General features: G+C 36.1%; 1 protein-coding gene across 20 annotated transcripts in view; it reads left to right on the top strand.

Annotated features, from left to right (window-relative positions):
* Positions 1–19,707, top strand: part of IKZF2 (IKAROS family zinc finger 2) — a 149,332-nt gene extending 129,625 nt beyond the window's left edge. For all 20 annotated transcript variants that reach the window (XM_036926850.2, XM_036926855.2, XM_036926845.2 and 17 more), the window contains 3 exons: positions 78–215; positions 8,181–8,324; positions 13,858–19,707. In XM_036926850.2, the coding sequence (XP_036782745.1) occupies positions 78–215; positions 8,181–8,324; positions 13,858–14,582 (1,007 nt within the window). In that variant the 3' untranslated portion in view covers positions 14,583–19,707. The remainder of the gene's footprint in view (positions 1–77; positions 216–8,180; positions 8,325–13,857) is intronic.
* The last annotated feature ends 641 nt before the right edge of the window (positions 19,708–20,348 follow it).

The raw sequence follows: 20,348 nt of genomic DNA on the forward strand, positions 1-20,348 counted from the left end.
CAGACTATCAAAAGTTAGCTGTTAATTTTTACCTTGGACGAGACTGGCAGCACACTAATCTTGAGCTCTCTTCACAGTGGGTAAACCTCACAAGTGCAACTACTGTGGACGAAGCTACAAGCAGCGCAGTTCACTGGAGGAGCACAAGGAACGCTGCCACAACTATCTCCAGAATGTCAGCATGGAGGCTGCCGGGCAGGTCATGAGTCACCATGGTGGGTAGAAACGGCATTCACAATTTTCATTCCCCCCCCCTTTTACTGCTTGTGTAGTTTTTTATGGGTTAAGTAGTTTTCTCTACCCTTTCTCTAGCCTGAAAATAAAATCCTACTCTGCTTAAAACAGTTTTAGATCACATTAACTTTGTATGGGCTTATCTTCTTAAGCACTTGAAATGAGTTCAGCTTTGGGGCACTTTGCAAACAAGCTATGTGGAGTTTTTGTGATACCCCAAAATTATTTCTGATAACGTCTTGTTTGAATTAACATAATAATGGCAGCCAACCCAGAATAAATTAAAGGAAGATAGTATTTTCTCTTTCATTGACTGCACTGAAGAGAGATGGTTCCATATAAGCATGCAGGTTTCCTAAAATAATTGATTGTGTTGTTTCATGTCTCTTAAATAAGTGATAAGTGATGTAACTGTAAATTTCTCCAGTCTCCAACAAAAATTATATTGTTGTATTGTCTTGTGATTCATCTTAGAAATTACTGACTTTGCTTTCTACAAGTGCGGGGAATAATCTAGACCAAAATTAGGCACCACTTCCCTGCACAAAAATCAAACCCATGCATAACATCCTGATCTGTGCAATACACAGTAGCGGTCAAAAGGCGTTCCCTAAGGTTTACCAGTTGGTATCTGTTACTAAAAAGTTAGTGTTAGTAAGTCAGCCTTACTGAAGAAAGTTATGAGTTTGGAGCATCTGTCTCATCCTACCAATTATACTTTTACTCATTTATTTTATTATTCATACAAGTATGTACAAAAACCTTAACTCATTGGTACATTTATATCTTTTATTTTAAAAAGATTTGGCTAATATTAAATAATATAATTGGGGAATGCTATAAAAATATAAATATTTAGTAACTTACAGCTAAAGGGCTATATGTGGGGATTTTTTGTTTTATTTTACACAATACAGATTGTGGAATTGTGTTTATTGAACAGCTAATGATTATTTGTTGTTGAATCGAGAATTTTTTTAAGTTTTTGTGTTATCATCCTGAATAGTCATCGTGAAGACAGTTTGTATAATCTAAAGAATCAGATTTGGTTCTATTCATTGTGAGTCCCTTTATTTTTATATTTTCATTATTAACATACTTTTAAAAGCCTGTCTGTGTTTTAAGTCTTAGTAAATTTGATATTGCAAGCATGCATCACCTGGGCTTATGAGGGTAGCATAGGATCCAGAGCATGGAAGTTAAAATGGTGAGCCTCGGAGTCCAGTAAACCTGGTCTGGCAATATAGTGTCTACTAGGAAGTCATTCATAAGCTTGATGTGAGATTAAATGTGATTTGATGTACAATAAATACCCAATAAAGAGTTATTTTTACTATTACATTTCAGGGTGTTAAATATTGAAAAATAGTAAATGTTGCATCCCCTATAAAGTTACATTGCCTACCAGCATTAACTTAGGCATTCGAGGTTTCATTTATCTGCTAAGTACACTGTTTCTGTTTAAATTGTGTGTTTTAGAGGTAGCTTGAGGCAGGGTAGTTGATAGAGACTTGGAGACATGCTAAAGCTTTCGAGAGACACCTTATGGCACTACGACTAGTTTTTCCACATATTGTTCTCTCTTTGCAGTTTTATTGTTTGACTGAGTGAATTCTATTAATTCATTTTTCCATTCACAATGATGTATGAAACCCTATGTTGTATACTTAGCTGAATAAGAAATAGAGTCTTTCTGAAAAGACTTGATATTGTTATAAAAAGGTAAAGTGTACATAAATAAATACGGTCAACATTTAACTATGTGTTGGAAGTTTAACCAGTTACAGCAGAAGTGTTGATAAAAAATTTAAGCCAGTATATTTTGGAGGGAAAATACTTTCAAAGAAGTGTAGTCTCAACATCAACCCCATTTCCCAAAGTGTTTAGCCCTTTATAGGCAAAGATTCTTTATAGATGGCTTTGAAACTGGAATACAGGGGGCAAAACAGGAAAGGCACTCAGATACTTGGTACAGCAGAGGGCAAAGACAAGGAGGAGTGGCGGGGGGGCAGGTGTTTTGATATCATTTAGAGACTAGACCCAAATATTTGTTCTCCAATATTGGATATAGTTCTAACCATATAAATGTATATTAATATCAATTCATGCTGTACTTTTTCTAGGTGCATTGTAATAACAATCGAGATAATCCTTTTATCTCCTTTTCCTTTTGTTAACATGTTTAATGGGAAATTGACTGTATGAAGTAGGAATTGATAAATGCCATAAAAGAGAAAAATATGGGTAAAATGCTACGAGAGTTCATCATTAACTCTGTCTCATCAACATAGCTTAGTGTGTCTCCTTTGAAACAGAGCCACAATGAAATTCATATTTTCCCCTTCCCTGTCTTACTATCCTGTTATAGCTTGTCTCTTTTTTGTCTTTTACTGGTAGGTGTGGGAGTTGCCATCATTGTGGTTGCATTTAGCTCCTTGAAATTTATTTTTTTCGTATCTGGCATAGTTAAATTTTTTTAGTCCCTCTTCCCCAAAACACATTCTTCCCCGTATTGGGTTTTCTGATGAAGAGGTGTCTGAAGTCAATGAGGCACTTTTTTTTCACTTCATTCAGGAAACATTTATTGGGGTTTGCTATGTGCCAAATTCTACAGAATATTCTGGGGATGCAAAGATAAATGGACATAATTTCTTTCTTACATTTATAATCTGGTAAGAAATAAATGCTTTTAAAAAAGATAAATACAATGAAGCAAATATGAGGATGAGAAAAATTGCACAGATTCGACAGATTCACATAGAATCTACATTGCAGGCAGAAAAGCCTTGGAGGTATAAAAGATCATTAACGGGTTCCAAGACATTGAACATAGAGTCAAAGGAGCGGAAGGAGATGAGACTGAAATAGTGGGTTGTGATGCAGAGGTAGAGCCTTGTATGCTAATCCAATGTTGGAATTCCACTGGGGTAATCCATTCTGTGTCTTGTATAGAAAAATTTCAGCAATGTAGAATGTAGGAGAGATGTCTAGCTGGGGTGCAAGGAGAGACTGGAAGTGAGAATGCCAAAGAAAAGATAAAAAGCCAGCAACAGGAGAAGGGAACAGGGGGAAACACGGAAGACGTATTTAGGAGGTAGGAAAAAAGTTCTTGAGTTTGAGGGAAGGAAAGAATTTCATGACTTGTAGTTTTGGAAATAACACTAATAATGAATTGGGTTTTATGACAGACGATTTTATTTGAAAGTTATCTTTTTTTAGTTTCATTTTATTTTTAATTAAGGCATCATATATAATCTTATGAAGGTTTCACATAGCAACATTGTGGTTTCAACATTCACCCATATTATCAAGTACCCCCCCACCCCATTGCAGTCACTGTCAACATAGTAAGATGCTATGGAGTCATTACTTGTGTTATTTGAAAGTTATCTTTCTGTTCACTTTTCAAGTCTGTTCAGCCTGAAGGCAAAGCTTTAAAAGCTAAAGTATGCAGTTAGTTTTTTTTCCCCCCTTGAGTGAAGACAAAATGAAAACATGAACCAGAAAGATGGCTAACTTTAGAGCAAGAATATATATTCTTGAATTATTTGGGAAAGGGAAGTTCTTCATTTCAGGTGCAGAGACATAACTGAGAATCTGTAATTTTCTAGTAAGCTTCTTCTACCTATTTCCATTGGGTAATATCATTTCCTTCAGTAATTTGGTAAAAATCCATTGAATTTTAATTTGTCTCACAGCACGAGGTACTAGAAACACAATTCAAATAAAATGCAGCACTTATCCTAAGGTTGCTTACCAACACTGGAAGAAATAAACCAATCAACCAACTGAGCACTTTATGACAGGTGTTATGGGCATATAAATATCTAAATCAGAATGGGTGTGCAGGAGGAGTTTCTAGGGGAAGTTATGTTGGAGGAGAGTTTTGAAAGGCAATAGAGCCAGTTAAATAAGTGGAGAAAGGTGTTTGCATGCAGAAAGCAAAGTGTATGAAGAAATAGAAGTCTAAAAGAGCATAGTGAGGTGAGGACCTACCAGGATCTGTGTACAACTGGAGCCCAGTTTGTAAAGGCAAGAAAGGGTGGAAGGTGATAAGGCTAGAGAAGAAATAGCCTGTAAATAGAGCATGAAGGGCCACTGGTGCTAAGCAAAGAATTGTGTACTTTATCTTAAAAGAAACTTAGTACATAAAGACTTTATTGCTAGAAATGTAGGAGATAGAAGAGTCAAGATAGAGGCAGGCAGACCATTGCAATGTCCACCTGATTGGTTGAGTAGAAACTGAGAGCAACTGTAGGTGTGGAATCTAAAACACTTGGTACCATCATGTGTGTATATAAGGGGAGGGGAGGGATAAGGTAAGAGTGTGGGGACAGGAAACTGGGTGAAAGGAAGAAATCTTGGATTTTCCACAGGTATCTAGCATGGATGAGCAGCTAGATAGCAGTACCATTCACTGAAATGGAAGTTAGGAAAGCAGGAGAAAGTTTGGGGCATGAAGTGGAGATTTCAGGTTTTGAACAGATCTTTTAGGTACCAGTGAGAGAGAAACGAGTGAAATGGTCTAAGAGGAAATTTAATATATAGATCTTCAGCTCTTTAGAGAGGTCTGGGTAGGAAATAAAGATGTAGGGGCCATTATTATTTAGGCAGTAGCCTGAAGTAACTGGTTTTCTAAGTTGATAATGGGTTAAGTATGGAATAAGATATCTATAGATCAGAACACACCAGGAAAGGACAAAAAGAGCCATGAAGACGAGTGAGAGCAGAGAGGGGGAAATGGAAAGAGTGATTTCACAGAAGCCAGTGCAAGTATTGGCACTGTCCAATGTTATCAAGAAAATATGAAACTGAAGTTTATTTTTGATTTGGCAACCTGAGAAAATTTGTGACAATGCAAAAGACCTCTGTTGTTTTCTCTGCCTAACATACCTTCCTCCTTCTTTTTATAGCTAGACTTCCATTTTCCTTTAGAAAACTGTCTCCCATTGCGTGAAGCCACAGCAGGACTCAGACTAGGTCCCCTGCCTTCTCCTGGTCCAAGGAGTGGGCATGTGACCTACTGAGGCCCCCCTCAGACTGTGTCTTCTTATAATTTGAGTAGTTTCTTGGTAAAAATTTTGAGTAGTTTCTTGGTAAAAATAGCTATGTTAGGAACAGATAGATAGTTCTGTTTTTAAAATTTATCAATGAGATAATGAAATAATAAAAGTATGAATATATTTTTTATCCCAGTTATAATTTCAAAAGTAAGGTCAAGTAAGATATTTGGTCATGAAGTTTGCTGTAACAAGTGAGCTTACTATATTGGTGTTTTCTTAACCTAGATAAATGTCTCTAATTACGATGTGATCAGTGCACTTTTGATTCGTGTTTCAAGTAGTATATATCCAGAAACATCTTGATGACTTGCAACCAGATCCATGAAAGTAAAAAAATTCAGATTAGTTATGCAATTGAGAAAGTATATCAGATCTTTTCCCAATGGCAGACCTTAAACATTTCTCAAACTTGTTAATAAAAAGTCAACACTCAAATTATGTCTATAAAGAATAGCATAGTGGCTAAGAGCCTGGGCTCTGAGCCAGACCACTTAGATTAAACTCATATATACCCCACTAACTAGATGTAAACCCTAAGGTATCTCTGGGTCTTTGTTTCCCCATCTGTAAAATAGAAGTGGTAGTTGTACCCATCTGAGAGAGGTTGTTGAAAAGATTAAATGTTTTATTAAATGCAAACCCTTAAAATGGTGCTTAGCACATAGTATTCATCAGTTGTTGTTATTGCCAGTATGGTAGAAACAAGATCAATATTTGATAGGTAAAGGGCTGTTGTAAAGTAGAAGTTAGACTGGGGCTCTGCCGAAGTCATTGTTTTCAGTTCACATGAGTTTCATTGAACTTGGGACAAATCATCTGAATTGAGGTGGATGTGGTGTGGGACAGTTCCCACACCCAGGTTTCGTTTTGAGTGTTAAATATGTGCAAATATGAAAATTCAAGGTGAGACTTAGAGCAAAACTGCAAAGTTTTAGACTACTCATTTCAAAACTAATTAGTATATTCAATTTGGGGCAAACCCTTTTAACCAATTTTGCTGTTTTTTAGCAAAATTTATAACAACAAACTTTTTTCTTTTCTTCTTTCATTTTGGATCTTGGTCCATGTTATATTTTCATCTTTGGTCCGTTCATGCATGGCCTGATTTTTAGTTACATAGTTTTTTTTAATAATGTAATAAGTGCCTGTGAATCTACCATCCAAAACAAAAGTTAAGGTATTTTGACAATAATTTATATCTAATTATATTGTTCCCTGCCACATCACCGCTGCTGTTCCATCCTCCAGTCCCCTCCACCAACCTTGTTGGAATTCTATGGTCATCCTTTGCTTTTCTTGTTTATTTTTTTGTTGTTGTTTTAAATTTTAATTGTTGCTAAAAGAGAACAATGTTTTATGTAACATCTTGGGGCATACTTTTTCACCTTGACAATGTCACAAATTACATCAATATGGAAAATGACCTTGTTTCCTTGTTTCTGACTCTCATATTGGAATTTTCTTACAAATTAACATTCAGTGATTGCAGAATCCCTTGCCAGTCATAGCCAGAGGATCTCTTATAAAGTAGAGATTGAAGAATGCATTTTTCTGGTCCATCCACTAGACTACATTAGGTTAACTCATACCTTAGGCTGAATATTGATTTCTTTAAAGATGTCTAAATTAAGAAGACATATTTTTGATGCCATATTTCATTTCTTCAAAATCAGCAACCTATATTAGTTATTAAATAGATCACCTGAATTGTGCACTGCATTTTCTGAACTTTCATCTTTTGCTTTCTCACATTATTTTAGTGTCTACTCTTGTAAATAGGGATGCGTTGTGTCTCACACAGTGGAACTATCCTTTATAAACAAAAAAAAGCAGAATAGATCATTTCACAGTACATGCTGAACAAGTACAGCTATCTTGAGGTATGAAACCTTTAGGCTTCCAAACATAGGTGCAGTTGGAGAAAGCAGCAATAATTAAGAAGTGATAACTATGGTCTTTCCTGTGAACATTGGTTTCAGTCAACCAATTTCACCTGTCTCAGATGTTACTCTATCCTTAAACATCCTTTGACAGTATTTCTATTCCAAAACAGCTTTTATAAGTCCTTGTCTACCCTTGGAATGTCAATATCTAATGTTAGTATCTATGAGCTAATATATTAGCCCATAGCAACTTAGACAAGTGGGATGAAGAAGGAGCAGCATTAGAGAATTTCTATCAGATGAATTAGAGTAGTCGTTTAGTAAGCAAATATGCCAGTTTGGAAACAGATAAACAGATTATTTTGCTGAAGAGCTCTTTTTAAAATAAATCACAGTCAGAAAGCTGCCACAGTTCACTACGCATAGACATACTTGGTCAGCATCAGTCCTTCACGAGGGCTGCTTTATGCAGGTGTTTAGGTCCTGCAAGAGGACTAACAGCTCCCTCAGCTCCTCAAATAGAAAATCTGCTACAGGAAAATGCATGGGTGAAAAAAGAGGTGAAGTATTGTGCTGTTATTCTGTGTGTCTGTGTAAGCTTTCCTCCAAAACAAGTTGACGTGCTTAAATCGTTTCAGAAAAATAAACTACAAAACCTTGAGAATAATGTAGTCTTAAACTAGTATTGATTTTAATCAATGTTAAAAAACACTTTCAGAGGAATAAGATGAGAAACAAGATGAACATGTTTGCCACAAATTGTGGCAACAGTTTATGTCATTGATCTGAGAGCGACACGGATAAAAACAAAATCCTTTGTGTGTGTATGTGTGTGTAAAATTAGAGTGTATTTTAGTACTGGAGTTATTCTTTCAATTTGCTTTTATTCACGCATACTAGCTTATGTCTGTATAATACATACTCAGGTGACAAATCCAGCCTTGTTATCTTTTAAAATGAAGAAGTTACCAGATTGCATATTTTGTATGGTTTTACATAGTACCTCCTATGGAAGATTGTAAGGAACAAGAGCCTATTATGGACAACAATATTTCTCTGGTGCCTTTTGAGAGACCTGCTGTTATAGAGAAGCTCACAGGGAATATGGGAAAACGTAAAAGCTCCACTCCACAAAAGTTTGTGGGTAAGCATTTCAAATGATTTTATTTCCTTAAAAAATGGTTTGTGGGCAAAGGCATGTTTCCATATATTAGAAATATATATGGTGTATTTTATTTCATGAAAAAAATACCCATCCTTTTTCTCCATTATTGTTCTCTACTTTATGCCATTGCATATATACATGCTTATATACACACACACAGGCATATGGGCCTATGGAAGAGCAATAAAAGAAAGGTTTTGAAAGTAAGTTCCCATCTCAAAATGAAATGATATGTAAAGTGAAATAGCATGTAAAAAAACGTTCATTTATTTTAAAAAATACTTCTAATTAAGGGAAATGGTGTAGCCTATAAGCAAGTTTTATAATCTGTTTTTAAGTTTGCATTAGTGCCAGTTTTTTAAACTGTTTTCTTTCATGACATTAATGCTTTTACTAGTTGATCTACAATGAAGAAAAATTATTTTATTCTTTTTTCTAAAATTCTGCACTGGAAAAATCATGCCACTAAGTACATTCAAGATGTCTCAAATTTGGATCTATATTTTGATCGTTGTTTTCATCCAGCATATGATTTTGAATTGAAAAGATTAAATATGATGTATTTAGAATTTCCTTTTTCACTTCCAAGCTCTTAGGTATTCTTTGTTACACTCAGAGTTGGCATCATTCTGCATAGTGTAACTTACTAAATATCCCTGAGGATGCAAAAAACATCTATCTACATTTTCTAAAATGTGTGAAAAATAGAAATTCTACATAAAGGATTGTCATTAATTATATATGTAATATATCCATTTTTATACTTTAAACAGGGTAATAAAAATTAGATAAAAATACTCAAGCAGACTCTCACATTCCAGTGTCACAGAGCATTGTGGACACCCTGATGTGAATTGAGTGGTGCCTGGGAGAAAGTCTTCTCCTTGGTTATTTCAGGGAGGAAAGAGTACTAAATTCTATTACTCCAGTAAATGCTTAGAGAAGATTTCCTTTCAGTCTAAAGTTGAAGAACTAACAAATCACCAACATATCACTTTAAGACAAACTGGAGAGATTTATTGATAGACCTCACTGAAAAAAAGCTAAAGAGTAGCCCTGAGGGATCGGTATATACTAGGTCACTTTTAAGCCAAAGTCCTGCCCTGGGCCCTTAGGTAAGTTTTCTTTCTATTTCTGTTTCCTCCTTTTTATATATAACTTTCTTTTTCTAATGCCATTTCATCTTTTTTTAACATTGATTAATTTAATGGTTGTCCATTAAATGCTTATATCTCAACTAGATACTAATATAGTGTAATAAAAATTCATTATTATTCTTTCTGTCTTCTGAATTTATTTAGTTCTACTTTTTGTAATATTTTCATGTTCCCTGTGCTACTCCCAATTTGACCAACATTCCTTGGAAAACGGACAGGTTTTTTTAAAAATTACAGTTTGACTTAAAAGTAACATATTTTTATCAGGAATTTGATGGTATTTTTTCTTTGTTTGGATTCCATCCTGGTAGTGATATGTAACAAATAATTGCACAGAAACTGGCTCTATGATGTCTTCCAAGACAAATTTCATCATTCTACACTCACCATAAATTCCTTTTTATTATGTCCCTCAGGTAAATACTATTCTTTGACCTCATCAAGCCCTCCAGGTCAATGGTCCCTGAACTTTCTGCATATCTTTTTGTGTTCTCCTTTCTTTCCTTATCTAGCTTAGACACTGTGGTTCATCACTCTTGCCAATATTCTTGACTCTTGTTTTACTGTCCTTTCATTATCTTCTCCTGGTGAAACCCCTCCCTCTAGTGAAACCAACTAAGCATCTTTTCCATATGTATACATAGCTTCAAGTATTTTTGGAGAAAATCTACAGCCTCACAAATTGGTGTCACTCTAAATAAATGAATAAGTGATTTCACATATCAGTTGTCCCATTCATACAGTGTGACATCCCACCTTTAATCCATCCCTGAATAGACTCTCTCTCATACTCAAACCTATGGCCATTCGCTCTTTCTTTACTCTCTGCAAACACAGTATCTCACTCCTTGATGATACTGGATCTAGACTCACAGAGAATAAAATCAGTTGAAATAATTTCACTATAATGTCACTAATCCCGTAAGATCATGTGCATCCACATGAATACTTCTTTTCTCATTTCAGTGAAAGAACTATCCCTCTTTCTGGTCATGGTTAATTCCTCACGTTCTGTAATTCTTCCATTCAAGCCCCCCATGTACCTTCCCCTGTTATTTTCCTCTTTCCCACTTACATTTTCATCCCTCTTCTATCTAGTAGTGTTTTCCTTTTGGCATTGAATGGGAAAACCCTCATCATCAAAGCACATCTTCCCTCAAACCCAGTCTCCTGCTTTCCCTTTCTCCCCTGAGGCAGGGCTGCGGAGGAGCTGCCAGTGCTTGCAGCTCTTGCTTTCTTACTCTCATTCTCCAGTCTGTGCGACCTGGCTTTGTCCCATATTTTTTCCCCCCATTCTCACTGAGGTCCCCACTAACTTCCAGAGTGCCAAGTCCAGGGCACCCTTTCTAGACGGTTACATAACTCTTACAGAGCGTTCGCCACTACTGAGTAGTTCATTCCTTTTGAAACACTCTTTCTTTAGTTTCTATGCCACTGGTCTCTCTTGCGTTTCGTCCAGCTTCTCTGGCTGCTCCTTCTCAATTTTCTTTAGGGATTTACCACTCACAGTTATGTAGCCGGGGCAAAGGTACTAATGGAAGCCAGAATCAAGCTGAAAGCTATTCTGTTCAACCCTCCTAACTTGGAAGAGTTCAAATAAATACAGAATTATCAGATTCCTTGGCTTTCTGCCCCAGACCTTGTCAGCCTGGGCAGAACCACCCCTGGCCTACAGCCACATTCCTCTCCTGACCCACTCCTGGTCTAGTACCAGAAGAGGCCTCATGCACAGAGGTGTGGACTCTTCTGCCTGTAGATCCAAGTTAAAAGAACTTGCCCCTCCTACAACACATAAAGGGTAGTGTGTTGGTCATTCCTCAGATTGTGTATAAAGAGTATACATGCCAGCAGCACAACCGGTATTCAGAAGGTTGGGCCCTTTGAAGAGGATTGTGCTGACTCTGGGTGCAAGCTGAGAGCTATTTGGCAAGGAATTCTGGGGTCTTGGTCACCCAGAGTGGTCTAGGGAGTAAGCTCCAAACAGGCATATTCCCTTAGCCCTACCCAGTCCTCATTCCAGGAGGAACAAGGCCCAAGCTCTCTAATCATGGGCCCAGCGCAGGAATCCTACTTGCCTGGGTCTAATAGCAGACATAACAGTCTTTGTGTCCTCCCAGATTCTATTTATGACCTTTTCTTCTTCACACTTTACCTATGCCTGGGTGATACCATCTATTCCTGTGGCTTCAAAAGTTAATTTCTATCAACTGATGACTCTCATATCTACATCTCAAGTCCAGATCTCTCTCTCCTGAGTTTGAGACTATCTTTCAGTACTGACTGGACATGACTATTACTCATAGTCTTCCCCATCCTGAATTAATCATCATCTCTCCACCATCTACCAAGTTTCCCAGACCAGAAACCCAGGCTTCATGCTTAACTTCTTTCTCGTTCTTATTATTTATGTGTAGATAATCACCAAGCCCTAGCAACCATATTTTCTAAACTTCTCTCCATCCAGTCAAATTTTCCCCATTTCCACTACTGCTGTGCTAATTCAGGCCACCATGATTGCTACAGAAACAACTTCCTAAACTGTCTTGCTAAATAAATTTCTAGTCAAGTCACTTCTCTGTTTAACCCTTTCAACCCTTGTTGCCTCAGGATAAAATTCAAATTTCTTAGCTGTCGAATGAGCCCTGTATTATCTGATTTCATCTCTCTCATCTATTTCTACTCTCAGCCGTAGTGAAGTATAAGTAATCCCTTGAACAAGTCATGCCCTCTTTCCTCTCAGCCTTCCTGCCAACTCCTCCACCCCCCATGTGCCTTTACTTGGCAAATGTTTGCCATCACATCCTTATCTCTGATGCCCCTTCCTTCAAGAAGTCTTCAACTCCTCTCATAATGAATTTTGTATGCCTTTTATTTGATCCCATAGTACTTATCACATCGCATTATAAATGATCCCTAAATTGCTGTTACTCTCTCTAAACTGTAAAGTCTTTGAAAATATAGATCAGGTTTATCCAGCTTAACTTTTTTTTTTAATTTTGAAATTTTTTTGGTTATAAATCTAATTTTTTTTTAAGTTTAACTTTTAAACTCTTGACATTGCCTTGTCTTAAATTGGATGCCACAAGATAATGTCTCATCATTTTTTCTTCTATTTTCATTACTCTGATCATTACCCTCATCTCATTTTGGGGACCTTCTTCAAACCTGAAATAATAACTATCTACCTGAAAGCACTTTTCCGGAATGCAGTTCTGTGGATCAACACTTCCTGTCGGCATCCCAAGTAAAGCAGCTATCTACAGCAACATGCTCAACATTTATAAGAAGTCCACATGTATATTTAAGATGCATTGGTCTGTAAGAGTTACCTATCCAAATAAGTATGTAATTAGGAGGAGACCACAATGTGTTAGTGGCAGAATTTTAGAAAGATACAGTATTCTCTCCAAAGCTGGCAATATTGTAGGAGAAAAAATAGAATTTCTTGTTTTACCTAACAAACTCCTATGGTTAATGTTTGTATATTATGAAGTAAAATGTTGAAGTGAAATTAAGTCTGTTGAAGTGAATATTAACAAGAAAACTGTAAATATTCCTCAATCAAGAAAAAATATGGAAAACTAAAACAGTGGGTGTACATACCAGCACATATCTGAATAAAGAGGAGGTAATGTAAACGTGGGCAGTTACCCATTTCAAGAAGCAAAATAACAAACACAATATTTTCCTAGTTTATAAGTAAGTACTTTTGGAAATAGCTCTAAATAACTCTAAATTTCTCTCAAAATACCAGACAATCTAGCTTTTAACAGTACTTCAATAGTGATTTTTTTGAATTGTCCAGAATGACAGTACTGGCTCTATAACTTTTTTTAATACAGCAGTTAAGTCAACAAAATTGACCTTACACAAATTCAGCCTGTCACAAGTGAGGTGACAGATGTTGTAACCAGATCACTCACAATTTTCTGATCTTTGTGGCATTGTCACTGATGGTTAAAATATGCAAAAACAAGCCATAGTCTCTGACTTATTTTCACGTAGTATTTCTTCTTTGTTTTACAGTGGCCGAGCTCTATGGAAACTTTGATAGAGAATGAAAATAAGATCACATACCCAATCATAACTTTTAGGCTAGATGAATTTTCATGATGGCATTAGAACAAGTGCAAATGGCTTGTGAAATGTGCATTACTAATCCCTTTTACGGGTTCAATGTATTTGTGAATCTCAGCAGAATTAAAGAGCCCAAACACTTGGTCTAAAGAATAAGATGCACCATATCATAGAAGATGGAGGTGATCAGTTAATTTTGCACTTTGATATTTTCAATGCATCACTAATTTTATTGCGTGCTTTTTTTGCCTTTTGCTTCTCTCCCCCCACCCTCTCAGGGGAAAAGCTCATGCGATTCAGCTACCCAGACATTCACTTTGATATGAACTTAACATATGAGAAGGAGGCTGAGCTGATGCAGTCTCATATGATGGACCAAGCCATCAACAATGCAATCACCTACCTTGGAGCTGAGGCCCTTCACCCTCTGATGCAGCACCCGCCAAGCACAATCGCTGAGGTGGCCCCAGTTATAAGCTCAGCTTATTCTCAGGTCTATCATCCAAATAGGATAGAAAGACCCATTAGCAGGGAAACCTCCGATAGTCATGAAAACAACATGGACGGCCCTATCTCTCTCATCAGACCAAAGAGTCGACCCCAGGAAAGAGAGGCTTCTCCCAGCAATAGCTGCTTGGATTCTACTGACTCAGAGAGCAGCCATGATGACCACCAGTCCTACCAAGGAAACCCTGCCTTAAACCCCAAGAGGAAACAAAGCCCAGCTTACATGAAGGAGGATGTCAAGGCTTTGGGTACCCCCAAAGCTCCCAAGGGCTCCCTGAAGGACATCTACAAGGTCTTCAATGGAGAAGGAGAACAGATTAGGGCCTTCAAGTGTGAGCACTGCCGAGTCCTTTTCCTAGACCATGTCATGTACACCATTCACATGGGTTGCCATGGCTACCGGGACCCACTGGAATGCAACATCTGTGGCTACAGAAGCCAGGACCGTTATGAGTTTTCATCACACATTGTTCGAGGGGAGCATACATTCCACTAGGCCTTTCCATTCCAAAGGGGACCCCTATGAAGTAACGAACTGCACATGAAGAAATACTGCACTTACAGTCCCACCTTCCCTCAGATGTTAACATACCTTTTTTTTCTTTAAATATTATTACTGTCATTAATCCTTACTTTGTGGATGCAGTGTCATTTGCTCTGCCTAATAACAATATGAAAGAAGCAGAAGAGAGAAGGGACAGGGGATATTCTTTCTTGATAACTTGGCTAGTTTATATTTTGTGGGAATTTAAGAGCAGTTCATTTCTGCCATGCATAGATATAAGGCATATTATGCTTTGGAAAAAAAAAATCACTTCATTCATATAGGTTCACCTAAGAGATTCTAATTTGCCACTGATGTTCAGGAATATGATCTGAAGGCAGGAATGTTGAGAGTTTTCCAGGTAGGATTTGTGCAGTTGAAATGGTACAAGCAATTTTACTCTTTAAAGAAGAATGTTTCAAAATGTAAACTTATTTTTCCCTCTAGAGATCATGGAACACAAACGCATTGTTATTTTCAGTGATAACTCCTTGGATGAGTTGTTATTGTATGTTTACTTCCCCTATGGAATTTATAATACAGTATGTTACACACTGTACCACATAGTAAAACTTTTAAACTACAGGTAGTTAAGGATACCTACAGTACATCCGAGGTCCTATGATCTTATTTTTCTAAACTTAAGCACTGTTTTTCCATAGTTTTGATGACTGGCATTTTATAGACACCCTGGCAGCCTTACTTTTAACACCTTTAACTAATAGTGTTTTTATGTAGTTTTCAGAATAACATATGGTCTAAGAATGGCTAAGTCAACAGTTTCCAGAAGGGACCTCTACTTTTCATAAATTTGTTTGGGAAGTTTTCCTTTAAAAGTTGTAAGGTGATGGCAGCATAGTATATGTATTTGTTTCTGAAAGTATGCTTGTGATTGTCACTTTAACATTTAATCAGTGTTAACAAGTCAGCAGAAAAATATAATTAGGCTAACAGTAGGGGGAAAAAATCTACTCAGAAATCTCTTTTCTGGTATTTCTCTTTTCACGAGTTTTTTTCAAGCTCTGACCACCCAGTGTTCGTCCATAGTCCATTCTTTTTGTACTCTTCTAGTGGAAGGTCTTAAAAATCTTGCTATAGGCTCTTTTCTTCAACATCTTAGAGCAATTGCTATTTTGACTGAAATGTGGTAACTTGAATGCCATAGGTTATGGAACTAGGGCTATTTATTCTAGTATTTGTTCAATAATTATATTTCCCACTTTTGGTGCAAGGAAAGGGGAACTTTGTAACCTATACATCGAACTATAGATGAAACGAAAAACAAAACTTATTTTTATCCTTCTTGGAGTCTAGAATGTGACTGAACCTCCAAGTGAAAGTGACTATGTCCTGTACTTGTCAGAAGTGAATCTCAATCCCATGTTGCCATATTTCATGTGCAGATTTTCATTTCATTTCTGTGGGTGCTCTGTGTTTTCTTTGCAATCCAACAGCATTGGAGGGAAGGAAACAAGTGAGACTGATTAAAGTCACTTTGGGGGACACTCTTGGGAGGCAAAACTTGCTGATTTGTTTAGGAAGGACAGGCCTGAACATGACTGGCTTATCAATAACCATTTATGAATACTGAAGTTCTGTTAAGTAGTAACTGATAACTACTCTAAAAAAAATCATTAAATAGGATACTGAAACTATGTTTCTTAACACAAAATGTTATGAGAAATAGCAAAACTAGAGGTCTGTGGATAGATAAGCAAGTCTGGCCCTAACACTGCTCTTCAGTCATTTTCTTGCTTACCATCTGCTTATTTAAACAACTTCTAAGCATGAACTCAGCTAGAGCTAAGCAAAAATGGTTACAACGCAGCTCTCTCTTAAGGGAATCCAAACGATTCCCTTAAATCTAAGAGAATGCACCAAAAGAGAGATGTGAAATGTTTTAAATAGAATGTCAACTCTCATTTTTTTTTTCCTGCATGCTTTAGTACATTACAAATGTACAGTTTATTTAAGGTGAAGCATGTCTTTGAGACTCCCTTACCCCACCCACTCTAACCACACATAAATGAAATTTTGTTTGTTTTTCCTTTTGGAAGGGAATAAATAATTTAAGATTAGTGATTTTGTGTTTTACTTCAATTTAAGGAAACATTTGGATGGCAGTCAATATGTTCATAACTTTGGCTGCGTGTGAATTTTTGCTGGCGCCATCTATGAATCTTCTTCCTGCCTACTATGTTGTGGTTTTTTTTTTTCAATGTATGAGCAGTCATGTACCTACCTGCCCTGGGATGAAACTGAATTTAGGTAGACCTGAAGAGTTAGTTGTATACTACTCCTGTGAGACAGCACTAATGCACTCTCCTTTTCTGATTTCATCTTCTGGGGAATCTATTTCATTGAAGGGACTATTTGTGAGAGTGTATTTGTTACCAGCCTATACTTGTACTTTCTTAGCTTCATGATGTGAGGATCAGAAAGAGGTAACGGTGGCTCAGGGTATTGCAGGGACAAATGAGGACAAGGTCAATTCAAACGTGTAGGTTAGAAAGAATTTTTATGGACACAGTGCTTTCTGGGAAGCTCTTGCTGGCTGGCTCTAATTCACAAAAGGAAATATGCAAAGTGGTAATACCTAAAAATAAGTTGGGGGGTTCAGACACCAAATAAATCAAGTTTTACACAACAGTTATATTCCCGGTTTATTTAGGTGAGATTTTACATTACACTTTTTTTGAGGAGCTTGAAAATGGGTTAGCCTCTGTATTTTCCAGTTTGGCAAAAATTCAGAAATGTATCACATCGCTCTGCCCTAATTTTGCCCAGAATTTTATTGCCAGTTCCTGTTGGAGAAGTGTGCTGCATCTCTCTAATAGTGGTCAATCACTTTTAAAGAGCCATTGTAATCTGGCTTTTAAAAACAATGAAAATTACCAATAAGCAGATTGGAAGAGATTTTGAGTTGTTGAAACATTCCAGTGTTGAGAACTTTCTGGAGGGACAAAATGGGAGAGTAAGAGATTTAGGTCTGGCTACAAGGTAGGGGGTGTCTCTCTACATACATACAAGTATGTATGCATCATAGTGTGTATTTGTGTGTACATACACATTCTTTTAAACAAAATTCATGAAAAGCAATTAGAGTGATCAGATGTGTTGTAAAAACAAAGGGAGAGAGAGTTAAAATTGCAGTTAATTCCTGAGCAATTTAGCAGATTTACTTTACCAGACTGTATTAGGAAATATTTTTAGTTACTAGTGTATCTTCAGAACTAGTGGCGACTAATAGACTTAAATCTGGGGTCTTTACTGTTTACTTCCAGAACAAATCAAAAAAGTCAGTCCAAAAAAAAAAAAAAAGATTTTAAGCTGATTTTTCATAACCTCCAAAGTGAAAAAAACACAAATTAGTTTTGAATAAGAAGATACAGAAAGCAAATGATCACCTGTTGGCAAATGTAGAAAGACAGGAATATTTTAAGTGAGTCTGATACCGTTTTTATTTACAGTTTTTTCGTCCCAGTTATGCAAACCACAAAACCACGAAGTCTTTATGATATTTTATAAGTGTTTGATAAAATCTACATCAGTGAAGGCATTTAAATGAAAATTATGTTTTATTTATTTTCTGAACGTTACTTCATTCTGTCTCCAGAATGATTCCTTAAGGTAGAGAAAGAACAGGAAAGGCAGCAAAAAATACAAACAGAAAACTGTATTCCTCTGGTTTCAAGACAAAACTTATATCATAAAAGGTACTGGCTGTATTACTTCTTTTTTTAACTTTGAATTTCTCACTTTACAAAAAGGGATAAGTTATATTTGTGGTCATCTTTTATAGTTTATATTTTATTCTAGTAAAGCACTATATGTACGAAGATTATTCTGAAACAGAAGACTCCCCAAATGCAAAAGAAAAAGAAAAGGGGATGAAACTGAAGTTTGTACATAGAAAAGTTATCTTAGAAATGTTTTTGAATCTCCAGTTTCTGCAAAATAATTAAAATATACAGTAACTGGTCTCTTAAGATCCTGAATTTAATGTATTAAATACTTACAAAATTTCTCTTTATTGGTGCCTTTTTAAAATGCATTGAGAAAGTGTTGGTTAGCTGTTGTAGCTCTCCAACACTTTTTATTATGTATTTTTAAAAATCACTTAAAATTGAGTAAAATATAGTTCATCTCCATTTTCTTAGGGCAAAACCGTTAGAGGTATTTCTAATACAGAGACTTACAGCTCATCTCTTTAAAATAAAAGGAAACCTTGAAACCAGATTTTAGTACCTTATTAGTTTGGTAATATTTTCTGAATACTATTACAAGATTATGCAGGTAAAATATGAGGTAGAGGGATATTTTAGCTGTGAATTGTATTATGGTATGTGTTTGTTTTGTTTTAAGGAAGAATGAGTTTTAGTGTCATACAAGGATTTATTAGTGGAATTTTGGTCAGTGAAATACAGTATTGTTTTGGTATTTCATTCTCAGACTAGTGCTGTTCTAGTCTTAGAATCTCTGTCTTCTAATCTGTTCATGTTTCATGGAGTAATGTAAAGAAGCAGGTAATTAATTCTCCTTGAACAAAACTAAAGTCAACAGTCGTATCACATTGCTGTTCTCCAAAGCATAATCTCAAATGGTTTCCTTACCATGGTTGTGTATTACTTGCAATGGATATGTTAGGATATGACAGCTTTTTTAAAGTGAGCTGCTTGGTATACAAAGCAAATGTCATATGACCAAGAAGCTGTGATATGCTAGTGTTTCTTTTTAATCATAGTGTATTGCTAGGCCAAATAATGACACCTTGAATATTTTTACATTTATTGCAACAACCTAAAATTTGGGGATTTGTGTAAGGTTTTTATGTAATATTATATTTCTAGCTTTTTAGTTTTCTCTTGCTATAATGTAAGTTTCTGGATATCTTTCACATGCACTCTTAAAAATATGTTCCTAATTCTGTTTGTGGGATTTTTCTCCCATTACATTACATTTGTATATTTTCTGTATAAATTTGTTGTGAATTAACCTTTATCCCATACAGAGAATGGTACCTGAATGACTAGTTTTCTAAGATGTCCTTTTTATTGTGAATAAAATATAAAATGTAGAGGCCCTCTGCTAAGCCACATAGAGTACAACATATAACTTCATTTTGGTACAGATAAGCCAGTTTGCAGTTAATTGGGCCCTTCAAATTACCTCAAGTGACAGTAAGAAAAGCTTCTCAAACGGGTGGAGGTCACTGAATCCCCTACTATGCACTTATCAGGATTCTACTTAATTTAATTTACTGGAAATGGACTTTTAAAAAATGAATACACTGTAACAAGGGAAGGATTCTGGGTTTTGGTTTTTGTTGTTTTATTCTTTTGTGTTTGTTTTTTTAAAGTAGGTCAATTTCTGAAACTGTGATAAAACATTTCAACTGTCAAGCACTCCCAGATTTTGAACAAAAATCACTTCCCCTTTTGTGTAACAAACTTCTTTGTTATCTCTTAAATTTTGTCTACTCTTTCCCACACACTTCTGTCTGTCCATGTCCCTTCTGTCATTGTCTCTGCCTCTCTTTCCCCCAACTAGTTTGTAGACTAATCAATTCTTATTTCCAGTTCATTGGTCTCTTAAGTCTTAACTTTTTTGTGTGTGATTTTTGTTGGCTGTATAATCTGCTGACATATTTTTATACTCAACTGTAGTTTTATATTAAAAAGAAAAGTAGTTGGATTAAAAATAATAAGGTATAACCCT

This window comes from Manis pentadactyla, chromosome 6 (assembly GCF_030020395.1).
Source record: "Manis pentadactyla isolate mManPen7 chromosome 6, mManPen7.hap1, whole genome shotgun sequence".
NCBI lineage: Eukaryota > Metazoa > Chordata > Mammalia > Pholidota > Manidae > Manis > Manis pentadactyla.